Here is a 20,417-nt window from a genome sequence, read left to right on the forward strand (position 1 = left end):
GATCATGTGACTAGGGTTAAAGGTGAAAGATTTTTGTTACCTCAGACCGATATTTGCTTTTTCGTTTTGCATATTAAATGAGAAATGTGTTTACAGCTAATAAATTTGAGTAACAACTTTTCAAAAAGTGCTATTATTACTTTCCAATCACTTTTATGTATAGTCTGTTTTCTGACTAATCAATGTACTAGAGTATCATATTGATAATCTTTAAAAGCTTATGGGTTCTTTTTGATGACATCATCGGACTAACTCATTTCATTCTGTGTGTGTGGCTGGCTGCTGGCAGACAATATATCGAATCATGAACATGGAAGGATTCAAGAAATTTACACAGGATGCTGGCACATTGTTTACTCGTGCTAAACAGGTAAATTCACCAACACATTTAATGTAAAATTCTACGATTCTCATTCTCTTGAAGGTCATCGCGATTATTATCACGCTAGATTTTCAAAGAACGAGGAAATGTTACCTGGCTCACACTATTACTACTTTTAAATTAGTACTTACTAGCTTTGGCATTTTATCACCAGCTGTCTAATGTAACGATATTACACTATACTTTCATGTTAAAATAACTACCGAAACTCGTAAACAAAACATAGTTTACGTAGATGTGACGAGTTTCAGGGTTTGTTTCTTTCGCCATTCAAGGTATTTTTCTCGTACCAAAATAAATCAGTAACCCTGTGTCTAATATCGTGCGGATGTGCGAAGCGAAGGCTACCGGGGCGTGGCTAGTAATAGTAATACAGTAACATAATAATGACTGACGTGAAGATTGGCTGCTCGGTGTTCGCTATCATGTATGATATAAAAAAAATGGCATTTTATTCTGCCACATATACGATTTTTTAACTACAGATGTTTGAACTTGTGTATGTACCAAGATAACTTGTGTTATTTGTTTTGACAGTGTGAAGTTAGCTGGTACTACTAGACTGTATGTTGATTCAGGACATTATTTAATTAATATACACATGATATTGATACAGCTATTTTTTTTATGGATTACATAATTTACAATCATATGGATATCCCAAACTGTTAAATTTTATGCCACATTATTTTGATTATAATGGATGCCAAAATAAGTTACTAGACAGAATATCTTTCTCATTTGATGTCTGTCAAAGGAAATTATAGTGACTGTCTCAAATGTCAGAATGTGATAAATAAATTATGATTTTAATTGAATTCAGATGTGAAATGAAAGTAGCTGTCAGTCACTAGCATTGAGTCAATAAGATTATGAAGGTTATAATTATTTACACTAAAACAAAATGCCATAACACATCAAACAATTTTATGGACAAAATGTAACATAACAAGATGTCAGTGTCTGCTTAGATACTTGTATAAGTTGTAGATACCTGTGTCTTTTACTACCACCAGAATTGACACATGGCATATCTGTGTCATTGTACATGGTACATGTAGTCATTTTTTACCCTGATAAGAGTGGATAGCATAGGGTTGACATTGGATATAGGGATGAATGATGGGATTGACAATAAAGGGTGGCAGGGATAGACTGTGGGTAAGAGGATGGCTAGCACTAGTAGTAGGGTGAAAAAGAGTGGGAGTGATTGGGGTATTGATGACAGGAGGTTGATAGTGGGTATCCATGATGGATGGAAGGGGGTGGACATGGATATGAGGAAGGATGGTGGGGAGTTGGTTGGTTCCATGTGGGGATATGGGTGGCAGAGGGTAGGAGGATGGGTATGAGATGAATGGTGGGGAGTTGGTTGGTTCTATGTGGGGATATGGGTGGCAGAGGGTAGGAGAATGGGTATGCGGTGGATGGTGGTTATGGTGATTGATGACGGGGATGAATAGTGGGTATGGAATTGGATGACAAGAAGTTAACTGGTTATCTAGTGAGTTATGGATGGCAGAGGGTTGAGAGGTGGTTGGGGTTGCCAACCTTGGATGTACAATGGGACATAAGGATGGATAGCAGGGGCAGATAATGGTTATGGGGTATATAAGCACAAAATAACGATGTTTACCAAGAATGATTGATTCACTTGTTGATTATATTTTATATTATTTGGTATTTACTATATCATGCTTTCCATAGCATGTTGTAAGGTAACAAAGCATGTTATTATACAAAAGACACAAAATATCCGTGGAGTTTAATTTAGTAGTTGTCCCTGCCAGTGCTATATAAACTGACATAGGAAAACTATTTACTGTCAAAGTCATAATATTTAATACTGAAGTCAAATAATCCCAGCAAAAAAATATGTAACCTGTGTTTTTGTTAAAGTTACAGTGCCACATCAAGTGAAGCATTTTTTTGCCCAAAACTTTTATACATTTTGTGATCAGACACATACTACTTGAGTTATTCCGATATTCAAATGAGAGAAAATGACTAGCCCTACTATATATAGTACAACAGTTAACACTTGACAATATAAGACTTAAAAGCTCAGATAATATTACTCTATCTTAGATTTATTTTAACACTTAGATGACAGATGCTGAGAAGTATTTACAATTTACTTCCCATAGGTATATAATTCACAACAGAAATCATGTTTGCCCTGACAAGATCTTACATGTCTTTGGAGCAGTCATCCACAGGTTATCAACTTTTCAAATTAAAATTTGGCAATTTTCCGTTCAGCATCTCGTGAAAATATTCATTATGGATTATGATTAGTGTTGGTTTTGTGGAACATAGAATGTGATCACCCTAACAGTCATTGTAAAGGTCTCTTTGCAAACGAGTTGAACAGTAGCTGTATAAACATAACATGTTGGAGGATTAAAATTATATTTTTTGAGTTACTTTTCCAAGTTATAGGAGTCTGAGATTGCTAGACATGAACAGATATGCACAAATTCATACGTACATGCATACATACACACATACATACATACATGTACATACACACACACACACATGCATACATACATACATACATACATACATACATACATACATACATACATACATACATACATCATACATACACACATACATACATACATGTACATACACACACACACATGCATACATACATACATACATACATACATACATACATACATACATACACACATACACATACATACATACATACATACATACACACACATACATACAAATGTACATACATACATACATACATACATACATACATACATACATACATACATACATACATACATATACACACATACACACACACACAAACAAACACTCACACACAAACAAACACACACATACACACACACACACACATACATACATACACAGTCTGATTATAAAAGCAATAGGGTTGTTGATGGCCGGCGCTGAGTGCTTAAACCACTTGCCTCTTACCACTGCGGTCAGGGTTCGAATCCCATTCAGGGTTTGATTAAATATACCACGCTGTAAGTAAGAAGAGTGTCGTTCAGTTTGACTCTACCGAACAATGCAGGTTTTCCCTGGGTACTCCAGTTTCCTCCTGCATTAACACTGAACCCATGAGGGATGGCCCTCACTGGACTTCTTGGGAGACAAGTGTTTATATACTTAAAGAACTATCTAGTATAAATAAAGATTTATTATTATTATAGATACATCCCCTCATTATTCATAGATCTAGCTAATGTTAAAATTGATGATGTCACATATACAACTTACATGTACAAGGATGCAAGTTTACCAACTTGGGAAGAAAATTTGATTTTAAGGGACGCGACAGGGTTTAAATTTATTGTAAATATTTAATACAAAAATTTATGTCCATTCATTGTATGAATATGTGATTAACCTGTAGATGTATATTTCAGTCATTTTGTATGTTTACATTCAGTCATTGAGGAAAATAGCTGAATAATTCGTGCTTACTTAGTTACTGTGAAGAACCTCAGGGTTGCAAACAAGTAAAATTACTCTGGTCTACCATATTGTGACACGAGTATTGCAGACAACCCTGGAAAAGACTAACATTGAAACATAGTGAATACAATAAGTAGAATGTATACATTGATAAAGAATTGTACCATCTGTTACACCTTAGTTCACTACAGTTTGTAACATCAGTTGAATGCCACTACTAGTAGAGAATGAAATCTATCCACTGTACAATCAATCAATCAATCAATCAAAATAATTTGTAGAGTGCCAAAATCCAGGCAAAGTTCTGTTCAGGGGCGCTGGATGGTTAATCCACACCGTAGGCTTTTCAAAACAAATGTGTCTTCAGTTTTCTTTTGAAACAATCAATAGTTGGTGCAAGTTTAATGTCAGTTGGCAGTGAATTCCAGAGCTTTGGAGCAGCATAAGCGAAAGAACATCCACCGTAGTTGATTTGCTTGTAACTTGTTGTCGTAAGAAGGTTTTTGTCCTTTGAGCGTAAGGTGCGAGCTGGTATGTATACTTGTATAAGGTCGGAAATGTACTCAGGTGTAAGACCGTGAATTGCTTTGTAAGTCAGGAGTAAGATCTTGTAGTCGATTCTAGAACGAACTGGTAACCAATGGAGTTTGATGAGAGTAGGAGTTATGTGTTCATATTTCTTTGACCGGGTGATGATTCTTGCAGCTGTGTTTTGTGCACGCTGAAGTTGGTTTGTGACTGATTCAGGGAGACCATACAGTAAAGAATTACAAATGGTACCGACAAATCATCTTATGTTTCAGACCATGAATAACAGTTTTAAATACAATGATAATAATTGTATATGTCTGACAAGTTTAAAACTAAATGTTAAGATATGGAGTAGGAAGACAAAACTATCAATATGTACTTTAAGTCTATTTATTTACAGTTTTACCCACCAATAGTCAAGATTAATTGGAAGTCACAGGGAAGATAGCCTACATCATGTAGACTTGAAGGACTAACACTACATTATAGCCTACCTGTAGACTTGAAGGACTAACACTACATTATAGCCAACCTGTAGACTTGAAGGACTAACACTACATTAAAGCCTACCTGTAGACTAGAAGGACTAACACTACATTATAGCCTACCTGTAGACTTGAAGGACTAACACTACATTATAGCCTACCTGTAGACTTGAAGGACTAACACTACATTAAAGCCTACCTGTAGACTAGAAGGACTAACACTACATTATAGCCTACCTGTAGACTTGAAGGACTAACACTACATTGTATAGCCTACCTGTAGACTTGAAGGACTAACACTACATTATAGCCTACCTGTAGACTTGAAGGACTAACACTACATTGTATAGCCTACCTGTAGACTTGAAGGACCAACAATACTACACTATTTCCACTATCCTAACTTTAACCTACCTGTAGACTTGAAGGACTAACACTGACTTTTTTTTAGCACAACTAAATTGATATGATAAGGTTCAGTAGTGCTATAGGCACGGCAAAGTGTCTGTCTGTCTGGATGTGTGTAAACAACTTAAAGACAAAAACCACTGGACCGATTGCTATGATATTTGGTGGGTATATTAATTTCTGTGTCTAGTTGGGAAATTTTCTCAAATCAAAAAGATCTAACACTGGTGTGTGATTTGGGTAAAAAAAATGTGATTTTTGGTCAAAAAACTTAAACTCCAAAACTGCTCAACAGATCAATCTGAAATTTGGTTGGAACGTTCTTGGAGGTGTTTAGATTAAGAATTGTTCATGACATGATTATCCCATCAGTGATATGAAAATTAGGTATTAAAATGTGCCACTTGAGAAATAAATCTGACCCATCATGGAAATGCTTTATTTTTCTAGATTATCAGTAACATGACAGCCATCATGTCTTTCAGGTGTTACTACATCAACAAATCTAGTATACAGTATTAAATGTGTCAACAAAAGTGATACCATGTCTGCTTTGACAGATCAATAGACAGAAAGAAATCTTTATTATTGTCTGTAATGTGGATGATTGATTACTGGTGACATAATGTGTACTACGATGTCCATGGACATTTGATAAACCAGCATAAGATGATATGATGTCATTGCACCCATCCACTCATACACACTTGTTAGACGGAAGAACAAATTGAGAAATCAATGTACAGTAATCATTGTTACCATTCTACATGTATGGTCTATTTTCTTTGACAGTCAAAATACTGTAGTTACTATAGTTGTCTATCCAGTGTGCTGAATTACTCAGTGTCTCAACAGTTTTCTTATTTTTTGATATTAAAATGCTGGGTCAAATGATTTCATATACAAGGTAGTTGTTGATGATAATTAAGTTAGGGTGTCTGCTTTGGAAATTGTTCAAATCAAAGTGATTGGCTTTTATATGGAAAACATACCTTTTACACCAAAATTTGACTGAAACTTAAATTTAAAAAATATAGGGTGGATTGTCTCAAATTTGTTTCTAGGAAAGTTGTATTGAAAGTAACTCAAGTAAAGACATAACATACTAACATACATGTACACTAACAATAACAAAGGGCTTTAATAAGTTCAAACGTAACTGCATGGAATTCTGTGAAATTTGGAATTGTTGTTTCTGGTGGTATGTAGATGTAAAAACTTTCATTGCAAAGTGAGCGAATTCTGTGTGTGAAGTATTGGGGTGGGACTGAGAGATGGAGATGGAGGTAGATGGGATAGGTAGTAAATATGTCTGTACTGTACTGGTAAACTCCCATTTCTGAAATACCCCAAATCCATGAAAATGGTAATTGCCACTGCAAGCTGAAATGCAATGATGGCAACCACATACATGTATTAGTTTGTCAGGTGTATACCGGTAGGTACTGTGAAATAAGACCATTAGCATTATTGATAGGACTGCTATATTACCAATGATAGATGTAATGTATTGGAACCAGTGAAATTCATACAGGTTGAGTTTGGGTGGGGTTTTATGTATTTTGTTATATTGACTGGTACTACAGTAGTAGGTAAACAGCTATGGAAATTGTTGACTAATGTACAGTACATTACATTTATGGACTTATGACCTCATCAACAGTTCAGTATATATATTACTATGTAATAATTTTTCTTTTCAATTGTCAACAACTTCCTGAATGAAATTAATATTGAATTATTATTGAAAAATCTCAGTTACAATGGCAACCCAGATATAACTGTCAGATATAGCTTAATTACTATAAGTGACATACTGTCAAGGTGACTGCTTTCTTAACTACTAATTAACTACTAATTAACTACTTTCAGCTGCCTTCATTCAATAGAGCCATATAAGATTTTAAATTGATACAATACTTTGATACCTAGATACCTGCTCCTTCATGTGGAAATCAAATATTATTGATTCAGTTCATTTAAATTTGATACAAATTCAGTACAAGTTGGGACTTGTACAAAGTAAATTGACTATATGATTTGAATAATATTTTAGGAGACAGGGTTTCCTTCTATTTCTATTCATTAGTTTGAGTTGTTCAAATCACAACTATCAATTGTTATTAATGTTCAAATCAGGGGGAAAGTCCCAAGCAAAACGCTTCATATAATGGCTCAATTTAGACTAGGCATACTCCCACTTAAAATAGAAACAGGCAGATTTTGTGGGCTTGAAGTCTAAGACAGGAAATGTGACTTTTGCCAAAATTCATCAAAGGATGAAGTACACTTTATGGTTTATTATAATCTATACATGGATCTCATGACAGTGTTACTAATATTGGATTAAATAATAACTTCAAATAATGCCAAACTTCAGTCATATGAACCAACACGATAAACTACAACATTTAATGATAACATTTCACATTGATACTGCAAACTTTTTACATGAGCCTTTAACCATAGGGAAAACTTAATTTACAACTGAGATGTATGTGATACTTATATATTTAATTTGATATTGTTTGTGTCCTATAAGCCAGAGGGCTGGATGTGGCTCTTTATTTTGTAAAGTTTATTTATTATAAGTACTGTATAATTTGTTAAGTCCACATAGGACACCTTAATTAATAAACAAAAACATAACATAGTAAGGAATGCGGAAATGCTAAATGTCGGTGTGTCAGTAGATGTTGTGTGTCAGTAGATGTTGTGTGTCAGTAGATGTTGTGTGGCAGTAGATGTGTGTCAGTAGATGTTGTGTGTCAGTAGATGTGTGTCAGTAGATGTTGTGTGTCAGTAGATGTCGGTGTGTCTGTAGATGTTGTCAGTAGATGTTGTGTGTCTGTAGATGTTGTCAGTAGATGTTGTGTGTCAGTAGATGTGTGTCAGTAGATGTCGGTGTGTCAGTAGATGTTGTGTGTCAGTAGATGTGTGTCAGTAGATGTCGGTGTGTCTGTAGATGTTGTCAGTAGATGTGTGTCTGTAGATGTTGTGTGTCAGTAGATGTTGTGTGTCAGTAGATGTGTGTCAGTAGATGTCGGTGTGTCTGTAGATGTTGTCAGTAGATGTTGTGTGTCTGTAGATGTGTGTCAGTAGATGTTGTGTGTCTGTAGATGTGTGTCAGTAGATGTGTGTCAGTAGATGTTGTGTGGCAGTGATTCATCAAGTTGGTTTAGGAGTATACTGATGATAAACAAGCCCCTTCCCACCTCCCAACAACAACAACCCCCTTCTCACCTCCTCCCAACAACAACAACCCCCTACCCACCTCCCAACAACAACAACAACAACAACAATAACAACAACCCCCTGCCCACCTTCCAACAACAACAACCCCCTTCCCACCTCCCAACAACAACAACAACAACAACAGCCCCCTTCCCACCTCCCAACAACAACAACAACCCCCTTCTCAAGTTCTCCCAACAACAACAACCCCCTACCCACCTCCCAACAACAACAACAACAACAACAACAACAACAACAATCACAACCCCCTTCTCGCCTCCCAACAACAACAAAAGTGTAATTATATAATATATACATGTAATGATAAAAAAGGTAATTTGTATAATACATTTGTATATGTTACATGGCTGTTCATTTTGTATGGTCTGAAAATACCATGTAATGTCAAAGAACATTTATTGTGATAACTACTTGGCAGTCATCAAAAGAAACACAATCAGCTGATGCAATAATGCATACTACATGTACAGCTGTTATTGAGTTCTTTGTTAATTAAGAATAAGATCAATTTGCTTATGGCATTATGTACTGGAGTAGGTTGTATAGGTCAGATAAGTCAATGTGATTATCAAATTAACCTCAGTTACCTAACTGTCAGCTTTTAAATGTGTCTTCAAATTATCAGTATATTGTACTTTTACAGTTTTAGCTGTATATATGGAGACCTGGTTGGAGAGAGGTTGCTGTGAATGAATTGTTGTAGCTAGCTGTATATATGGAGACCTGGTTAGACAGAGGTTGCTGTGAATGAATTGTTGTAGCTAGCTGTATATATTGAGACCTGGTTAGACAGAGGTTGCTGTGAACGAATTATTGTCGCTAGCTGTATATATGGAGACCTGGTTAGACAGAGGTTGCTGTGAATGAATTGTTGTAGCTAGCTGTATATATTGAGACCTTAAGTAATAATTGTATGTAGTGTTAGGATATTGACTTTCATTGTGGAAGATGTTTTATAAATGTGTACTATAATGTATATATCTACATTTTTAAACAATAAGTTATTAAGCATTTATGATAATATTTGTCATATTTTTTTTGGTTTCAGTACACTGAAGAAAAACTTTTAAATGCAGAGAAAACAGAATATGATGCTCACTTTGAGAACCTGCTACAACGAGCTGAAAGGACCAAGAACTGGACTGAAAAAATGGTTGCCAATGTTGAAACTGTTTTGCAGCCTAATCCAAGTAAGAAATGTATAATATTTTGGTTCAGAAGTAATTCAGTGTGAACAAATGTACATGTTTGTAGACTTTACAACATAATTCATATTGCATCAATAGCCTGTCCTTATATAGCACTTTTATTGACCACTAGGTCATCATAGTCAGAGTGGTCAGCTTGGAATCTGCAGGTTGTAGTTTCAAGTGGTCAGCTTGGAATCTGCAGGTTGTAGCTTCAAGTGGTCAGCTTGGAATCTGCAGGTTGTAGTTTCAAGTGGTCAGCTTGGAATCTGCAGGTTGTAGTTTCAAGTGGTCAGCTTGGAATCTGCAGGTTGTAGCTTCAAGTGATCAGCTTGGAATCTGCAGGTTGTAGCTTCAAGTGGTCAGCTTGGAATCTGTATTTTGTAGCTTCAAGTGGTCAGCTTGGAATCTGCAGGTTGTAGTTTCAAGTGGTCAGCTTGGAATCTGCAGGTTGTAGCTTCAAGTGGTCAGCTTGGAATCTGCAGGTTGTAGCTTCAAGTGGTCAGCTTGGAATCTGTAGGTTGTAGCTTCAAGTGGTCAGCTTGGAATCTGCAGGTTGTAGCTTCAAGTGGTCAGCTTGGAATCTGCAGGTTGTATAGCTTCAAGTGGTCAGCTTGGAATCTGCAGGTTGTAGCTTCAAGTGATCAGCTTGGAATCTGCAGGTTGTAGCTTATTATTAATGACATAATTGCATCATGGATATGTCATGTGGTCAGCTTGGAATCTGCAGGTTGTAGCTTCAAATGGTCAGCTTGGAATCTGCAGGTTGTAGTCAAATTGATATTGAATGTTTGCCCTTCAACATGATTTACATGTAGATTGTACACAGGCTTGTGTAAAGAAAACCTATTGTCAGGATTACTATGAAACTTTGCAGCTATCTATTGTCAGGAGTACAATGTATTATGAAACTTAACAGTTATTGTCAGAAATACTGTGAAACTTAACAGTTATTGTCAAGAGTACTGTAAAACTTAACAGTTATTGTCAGCTATTGTCAAATTGATATTGAATGTTTGCCCTTCAACATGATTTACATGTAGATTGTACACAGGCTTGTGTAAAGAAAAAAAGCCTCAAGTTTGTGAGATTTCTTAGTGATAAATTTATATTTCAAAATGTCTGTCTTGCACATTAGATGCCCGCCTGGAAGATTATGTGATGGAAAAGGTAGATCGTAAACGTCCTGACCGGGTGACAAATCGTGAAGTACTTGGCCAAATATTTATTGACTCTGGTAATGATGTTGGACCAGGCACAGCATATGGTGAGTTCTTTCACAAACTTGTTATTCCATAAATTTAAAATGTCTTTAAACTATGTCATCCATGTTATGATAGAGTACAACATTTTGCATTTGTTGAGTGGACTGTGCACTATTATAAAGTGGTGCATGTAAACATCAATACACAAAGCTTTTATTTACAGCATAAATGGGAAATTTACATAATGATACTAATACCAACATCAACCAACGCAATGATATTCCTCTTTTCTATGACTCTTGAGTAAGAAATCGTTATGTTTTGGTGTACATTTATAGTAGTAACAGAAACCCATGGCCTCACAATGGATGGTAGGGCATATAGAAATTATTTTCACTTGCAATACTGTGTATTCTGCTGTATTTAATACAGCTTGGGTAATACAATGCATCACTCTCAAAAATGACTTCTGTACACACTACCATCCATTATGAAGCCATGAGATTCATAGTCTTCATCATCTATTTGTATGTTATATAATGTACATCAGCACTTTGAGGAGAATAGTTGCATTAAATTTGAATGTACATAAAATTGCTGTTACAGTAATATTCAATACAACACTTCTGTCAGGAATGTTACCTTGTTGGCATAGCAACAAGTATGAATCTAAATGTGGAATTAACTATAATCCCTATTTTAGAATAGTTTGCTTCCAATGATTGATGAGAGTCTGCAAAATTACAAAATCAGGCGTTTCCATAACAACCATCACATTGCTACCATTGTAAACTCTAATTTGTGTGTAATAATATTATCTGAGAATTTATAAATACAACTTTACTTTTGAATTTAATATCTTTTTAAAATGACATTTCTAACTGTATAAGAATTTATTGTGTGAATTGTCATACCTACCTAATACCCTGTAGGAATGACAAGGTAATTATTTTCAACATATTCAACTGCTATGTTAAGGAATTCCAAATGTAATTTAGAATAAATAAGAATACAAATAACAAATTTTTGTCCTAATTCTTCTTGGCAAGTCTATACTGATATTTTACTATCTATTCTGTTTACAACCCTTGGCAAGTCAACCCTGATATTTTACTATCTATTCTGTTTACAACCCTTGGTAAGACTACCCTGATATTTTACTATATCTATTCTGTTTACAACCCTTGGCAAGTCAACCCTGATATTATACTATATTTATTCTGTTTACAACCCTTGGTAAGACTACCCTGATATTATACTATATCTATTCTGTTTACAACCCTTGGTAAGACTACCCTGATATTTTACTATATCTATTCTGTTTACAACCCTTGGCAAGTCAACCCTGATATTATACTATATTTATTCTGTTTACAACCCTTGGCAAGTCTACCCTGATATTTTACTAGCTATTCTGTTTACAACCCTTGCCAAGTCAACCCTGATATTTTACTATCTATTCTGTTTACAACCCTTGCCAAGTCAACCCTGATATTATACTATCTATTCTGTTTACAACCCTTGGCAAGTCAACCCTGATATTATACTATATCTATTCTGTTTACAACCCTTGGCAAGTCAACCCTGATATTATACTATCTATTCTGTTTACAACCCTTGGCAAGTCAACCCTGATATTTTACTATCTATTCTGTTTACAACCCTTGGCAAGTCTACCCTGATATTTTACTATCTATTCTGTTTACAACCCTTGGCAAGTCAACCCTGATATTTTACTATCTATTCTGTTTACAACCCTTGGCAAGTCAACCCTGATATTTTACTATCTATTCTGTTTACAACCCTTGGCAAGTCAACCCTGATATTTTACTATCTATTCTGTTTACAACCCTTGGCAAGTCTACCCTGATATTTTACTATCTATTCTGTTTACAACCCTTGGCAAGTCAACCCTGATATTTTACTATCTATTCTGTTTACAACCCTTGGCAAGTCTACCCTGATATTATACTATCTATTCTGTTTACAACCCTTGGCAAGTCTACCCTGATATTTTACTATCTATTCTGTTTACAACCCTTGCCAAGTCAACCCTGATATTATACTATCTATTCTGTTTACAACCCTTGGCAAGTCTACCCTGATATTATACTATCTATTCTGTTTACAACCCTTGGCAAGTCAACCCTGATATTATACTATATCTATTCTGTTTACAACCCTTGGCAAGTCTACCCTGATATTTTACTATCTATTCTGTTTACAACCCTTGGCAAGTCTACCCTGATATTTTACTATCTATTCTGTTTACAACCCTTGGCAAGTCAACCCTGATATTTTACTATCTATTCTGTTTACAACCCTTACCAAGTCAACCCTGATATTATACTATCTATTCTGTTTACAACCCTTACCAAGTCAACCCTGATATTATACTATCTATTCTGTTTACAACCCTTGGCAAGTCTACCCTGATATTTTACTATCTATTCTGTTTACAACCCTTGGCAAGTCAACCCTGATATTATACTATCTATTCTGTTTACAACCCTTACCAAGTCAACCCTGATATTATACTATCTATTCTGTTTACAACCCTTACCAAGTCAACCCTGATATTATACTATCTATTCTGTTTACAACCCTTGGCAAGTCTACCCTGATATTTTACTATCTATTCTGTTTACAACCCTTGACAAGTCAACCCTGATATTATACTATATCTATTCTGTTTACAACCCTTGGCAAGTCAACCCTGATATTTTACTATCTATTCTGTTTACAACCCTTGGCAAGTCTACCCTGATATTTTACTATCTATTCTGTTTACAACCCTTGGCAAGTCTACCCTGATATTATACTATATCTATTCTGTTTACAACCCTTGACAAGTCAACCCTGATATTATACTATATCTATTCTGTTTACAACCCTTGGCAAGTCAACCCTGATATTTTACTATCTATTCTGTTTACAACCCTTGGCAAGTCTACCCTGATATTTTACTATCTATTCTGTTTACAACCCTTGGCAAGTCTACCCTGATATTTTACTATCTATTCTGTGTACAACCCTTGGCAAGTCTACCCTGATATTATACTATCTATTCTGTTTACAACCCTTACCAAGTCTACCCTGATATTTTACTATCTATTCTGTTTACAACCCTTGGCAAGTCAACCCTGATATTATACTATCTATTCTGTTTACAACCCTTGGCAAGTCTACCCTGATATTTTACTATCTATTCTGTTTACAACCCTTGACAAGTCAACCCTGATATTATACTATATCTATTCTGTTTACAACCCTTGGCAAGTCAACCCTGATATTTTACTATCTATTCTGTTTACAACCCTTGGCTAGTCAACCCTGATATTTTACTATCTATTCTGTTTACAACCCTTGGCAAGTCAACCCTGATATTTTACTATCTATTCTGTTTACAACCCTTGGCAAGTCAACCCTGGTATTTTACTATCTATTCTGTTTACAACCCTTGGCAAGTCAACCCTGATATTTTACTATCTATTCTGTTTACAACCCTTGGCAAGTCAACCCTGATATTTTACTATCTATTCTGTTTACAACCCTTGGCAAGTCAACCCTGGTATTTTACTATCTATTCTGTTTACAACCCTTGGCAAGTCAACCCTGATATTTTACTATCTATTCTGTTTACAACCCTTGGCAAGTCAACCCTGATATTTTACTATCTATTCTGTTTACAACCCTTGGCAAGTCAACCCTGATATTATACTATCTATTCTGTTTACAACCCTTGGCAAGTCTACCCTGATATTTTACTATCTATTCTGTTTACAACCCTTGGCAAGTCAACCCTGATATTATACTATCTATTCTGTTTACAACCCTTGGCAAGTCTACCCTGATATTATACTATCTATTCTGTTTACAACCCTTGGCAAGTCTACCCTGATATTTTACTATCTATTCTGTTTACAACCCTTGGCAAGTCTACCCTGATATTTTACTATCTATTCTGTTTACAACCCTTGGCAAGTCTACCCTGATATTTTACTATCTATTCTGTTTACAACCCTTGGCAAGTCAACCCTGATATTTTACTATCTATTCTGTTTACAACCCTTGGCAAGTCAACCCTGATATTTTACTATCTATTCTGTTTACAACCCTTGGCAAGTCAACCCTGATATTTTACTATCTATTCTGTTTACAACCCTTGACAAGTCTACCCTGATATTATACTATCTATTCTGTTTACAACCCTTGGCAAGTCTACCCTGATATTATACTATATCTATTCTGTTTACAACCCTTGGCAAGTCTACCCTGATATTATACTATCTATTCTGTTTACAACCCTTGGCAAGTCAACCCTGATATTATACTATATCTATTCTGTTTACAACCCTTACCAAGTCAACCCTGATATTATACTATCTATTCTGTTTACAACCCTTGCCAAGTCTACCCTGATATTTTACTATCTATTCTGTTTACAACCCTTGGCAAGTCAACCCTGATATTTTACTATCTATTCTGTTTACAACCCTTGCCAAGTCAACCCTGATATTTTACTATCTATTCTGTTTACAACCCTTGCCAAGTCAACCCTGATATTATACTATCTATTCTGTTTACAACCCTTGGCAAGTCAACCCTGATATTATACTATCTATTCTGTTTACAACCCTTGGCAAGTCTACCCTGATATTATACTATCTATTCTGTTTACAACCCTTGGCAAGTCAACCCTGGTATTTTACTATCTATTCTGTTTACAACCCTTACCAAGTCTACCCTGATATTTTACTATCTATTCTGTTTACAACCCTTGGCAAGTCAACCCTGGTATTTTACTATCTATTCTGTTTACAACCCTTGGCAAGTCAACCCTGGTATTTTACTATCTATTCTGTTTACAACCCTTGGCAAGTCTACCCTGATATTATACTATCTATTCTGTTTACAACCCTTGGCAAGTCTACCCTGATATTTTACTATCTATTCTGTTTACAACCCTTGGCAAGTCAACCCTGGTATTTTACTATCTATTCTGTTTACAACCCTTGGCAAGTCTACCCTGATATTTTACTATCTATTCTGTTTACAACCCTTGCCAAGTCTACCCTGATATTTTACTATCTATTCTGTTTACAACCCTTACCAAGTCTACCCTGATATTTTACTATCTATTCTGTTTACAACCCTTACCAAGTCAACCCTGATATTATACTATCTATTCTGTTTACAACCCTTGGCAAGTCTACCCTGATATTTTACTATCTATTCTGTTTACAACCCTTGGCAAGTCAACCCTGATATTTTACTATCTATTCTGTTTACAACCCTTGCCAAGTCAACCCTGATATTTTACTATCTATTCTGTTTACAACCCTTGGCAAGTCAACCCTGATATTATACTATATCTATTCTGTTTACAACCCTTGGCAAGTCAACCCTGATATTTTACTATCTATTCTGTTTACAACCCTTGCCAAGTCAACCCTGATATTTTACTATCTATTCTGTTTACAACCCTTGGCAAGTCAACCCTGATATTTTACTATCTATTCTGTTTACAACCCTTGGCAAGTCTACCCTGATATTTTACTATCTATTCTGTTTACAACCCTTGGCAAGTCAACCCTGATATTATACTATCTATTCTGTTTACAACCCTTGGCAAGTCAACCCTGATATTTTACTATCTATTCTGTTTACAACCCTTGGCAAGTCTACCCTGATATTATACTATCTATTCTGTTTACAACCCTTACCAAGTCAACCCTGATATTTTACTATCTATTCTGTTTACAACCCTTGGCAAGTCTACCCTGATATTATACTATCTATTCTGTTTACAACCCTTGCCAAGTCAACCCTGATATTTTACTATCTATTCTGTTTACAACCCTTGCCAAGTCAACCCTGATATTTTACTATCTATTCTGTTTACAACCCTTGCCAAGTCAACCCTGATATTTTACTATCTATTCTGTTTACAACCCTTGCCAAGTCAACCCTGATATTTTACTATCTATTCTGTTTACAACCCTTGCCAAGTCAACCCTGATATTTTACTATCTATTCTGTTTACAACCCTTGGCAAGTCAACCCTGATATTTTACTATCTATTCTGTTTACAACCCTTGGTAAGACTACCCTGATATTTTACTATATCTATTCTGTTTACAACCCTTGGCAAGTCTACCCTGATATTTTACTATCTATTCTGTTTACAACCCTTGCCAAGTCAACCCTGATATTTTACTATCTATTCTGTTTACAACCCTTGCCAAGTCAACCCTGATATTTTACTATCTATTCTGTTTACAACCCTTGGTAAGACTACCCTGATATTTTACTATATCTATTCTGTTTACAACCCTTGGCAAGTCTACCCTGATATTTTACTATCTATTCTGTTTACAACCCTTGGCAAGTCTACCCTGATATTATACTATCTATTCTGTTTACAACCCTTGCCAAGTCAACCCTGATATTTTACTATCTATTCTGTTTACAACCCTTGCCAAGTCAACCCTGATATTATACTATCTATTCTGTTTACAACCCTTGGCAAGTCAACCCTGATATTTTACTATCTATTCTGTTTACAACCCTTGGCAAGTCAACCCTGATATTTTACTATCTATTCTGTTTACAACCCATGGCAAGTCAACCCTGGTATTTTACTATCTATTCTGTTTACAACCCTTGGCAAGTCTACCCTGATATTTTACTATCTATTCTGTTTACAACCCTTGGCAAGTCAACCCTGATATTTTACTATCTATTCTGTTTACAACCCTTGGCAAGTCAACCCTGATATTTTACTATCTATTCTGTTTACAACCCTTGGCAAGTCAACCCTGATATTTTACTATCTATTCTGTTTACAACCCTTGACAAGTCAACCCTGATATTTTACTATCTATTCTGTTTACAACCCTTGGCAAGTCTACCCTGATATTATACTATCTATTCTGTTTACAACCCTTGGCAAGTCAACCCTGATATTTTACTATCTATTCTGTTTACAACCCTTGCCAAGTCAACCCTGATATTTTACTATCTATTCTGTTTACAACCCTTGGCAAGTCTACCCTGATATTTTACTATCTATTCTGTTTACAACCCTTGCCAAGTCAACCCTGATATTTTACTATCTATTCTGTTTACAACCCTTGCCAAGTCAACCCTGATATTTTACTATCTATTCTGTTTACAACCCTTGGCAAGTCAACCCTGATATTTTACTATCTATTCTGTTTACAACCCTTGGCAAGTCAACCCTGATATTTTACTATCTATTCTGTTTACAACCCTTGCCAAGTCTACCCTGATATTTTACTATCTATTCTGTTTACAACCCTTGCCAAGTCAACCCTGATATTATACTATCTATTCTGTTTACAACCCTTGGCAAGTCAACCCTGATATTTTACTATATCTATTCTGTTTACAACCCTTGGCAAGTCAACCCTGATATTTTACTATCTATTCTGTTTACAACCCTTGCCAAGTCAACCCTGGTATTTTACTATCTATTCTGTTTACAACCCTTGGCAAGTCTACCCTGATATTATACTATCTATTCTGTTTACAACCCTTGGCAAGTCAACCCTGATATTTTACTATCTATTCTGTTTACAACCCTTGCCAAGTCAACCCTGATATTTTACTATCTATTCTGTTTACAACCCTTGGCAAGTCAACCCTGATATTTTACTATCTATTCTGTTTACAACCCTTGGCAAGTCTACCCTGATATTTTACTATCTATTCTGTTTACAACCCTTGGCAAGTCAACCCTGATATTTTACTATCTATTCTGTTTACAACCCTTGGCAAGTCAACCCTGATATTTTACTATCTATTCTGTTTACAACCCTTGCCAAGTCTACCCTGATATTTTACTATCTATTCTGTTTACAACCCTTGCCAAGTCAACCCTGATATTATACTATCTATTCTGTTTACAACCCTTGGCAAGTCAACCCTGATATTTTACTATATCTATTCTGTTTACAACCCTTGGCAAGTCAACCCTGATATTTTACTATCTATTCTGTTTACAACCCTTGCCAAGTCAACCCTGGTATTTTACTATCTATTCTGTTTACAACCCTTGGCAAGTCTACCCTGATATTATACTATCTATTCTGTTTACAACCCTTGGCAAGTCAACCCTGATATTTTACTATCTATTCTGTTTACAACCCTTGCCAAGTCAACCCTGATATTTTACTATCTATTCTGTTTACAACCCTTGGCAAGTCAACCCTGATATTTTACTATCTATTCTGTTTACAACCCTTGGCAAGTCTACCCTGATATTTTACTATCTATTCTGTTTACAACCCTTGGCAAGTCAACCCTGATATTTTACTATCTATTCTGTTTACAACCCTTGGCAAGTCTACCCTGATATTTTACTATCTATTCAACTGAAACTGAATGATGTTTTGATGTAGAAAAACTTCTCAAAAAAAGAAATTTCAAATTTGTTAAGAAGACTACTAGTATATTTTTTCTCTTGTCAAATAATAAGTGTGTATACATATCGACCTTTGACCTATTTTCTTCATTTGTATTATGTGATGTTCAGATATTGATGGTAGATTATAATAGTTCATAGATATCATTAAATGTAATATGGTTATTGAGTATTAGTTAGACATGTTAATAAATCACATCATAAAATCTTATAGTCATCTATAAAATATAATCTGCAAGACCACCTGTTTCTAAATATATAGACACACAGGGTATAACATGCAGTAGTCATTTCTTGCAAGATGGTAAATATAGCTTACAGCAGTCATTTCCTGCAAGACATACATACATGTAGACTCAAAAAGTGTAGATTGCAGACATTTCATGTGCATTTCTTGTCCTGATACCTATAGCCCTATAGCCACTTGGTAGACCTATAATTTTCATGTAGAATAAAAATTCTATGATACTGACTAAGATTGTCGTCCTTTGTCAGATCTTGATATAACATGCCATTTCTTAGAATGCAGAAGTGTTGCAGGGTAAAACAGGAAGTTCTAATACATGGATCAAATATTAGTGCTTTCCCCACTGTGTCTGATGTAAAGCATATAAACTGTTGTAGAATTATGAATAAAAGGATGTCAGAAGGATTAATGTTATGTTTCACAACTACAGGTGCTGCCCTGGTGAAGGCTGGACTCGTAGAACAAAGGCTTGGCAACACTGAAAGAGAATTCATTTCTGCCAGCATGCATAACTATCTACAACCTCTCAAAAATTTCTTGGAAGGAGACATGAAAACTATAAATGTAAGTAAAGGAGGCATGAGAACTATAAATGTAAGTAAAGGAGACATGAGAACTATAAATGTAAGTAAAGGAGACATGAAAACTATAAATGAAGTAAAGGAGACATGAAAACTATCAATGTAAGTAAAGGAGACATGAAAACTATAAATGTAAGTAAAGGCGACATGAAATTCTTTAAAGTTTTGCTGTGACTCTGTTCAAGAAAATTCCAACACATTCTGAGTTAAAATCAAGAA

General features: G+C 35.3%; 1 protein-coding gene across 3 annotated transcripts in view; it reads left to right on the forward strand.

Moving 5' to 3' along the window:
• Positions 1–244: 244 nt before the first annotated feature.
• Positions 245–20,417, forward strand: part of LOC144440566 (endophilin-B1-like) — a 44,647-nt gene continuing 24,474 nt past the window's right edge. For all 3 annotated transcript variants that reach the window (XM_078129954.1, XM_078129952.1, XM_078129953.1), the window contains exons 1-4: positions 245–370; positions 9,578–9,719; positions 10,855–10,983; positions 20,048–20,181. In XM_078129954.1, the coding sequence (XP_077986080.1) occupies positions 305–370; positions 9,578–9,719; positions 10,855–10,983; positions 20,048–20,181 (471 nt within the window). In that variant the 5' untranslated portion in view covers positions 245–304. The remainder of the gene's footprint in view (positions 371–9,577; positions 9,720–10,854; positions 10,984–20,047; positions 20,182–20,417) is intronic.

The sequence above is a fragment of the Glandiceps talaboti genome, chromosome 10, assembly GCF_964340395.1.
Source record: "Glandiceps talaboti chromosome 10, keGlaTala1.1, whole genome shotgun sequence".
Lineage (NCBI taxonomy): Eukaryota > Metazoa > Hemichordata > Enteropneusta > Spengelidae > Glandiceps > Glandiceps talaboti.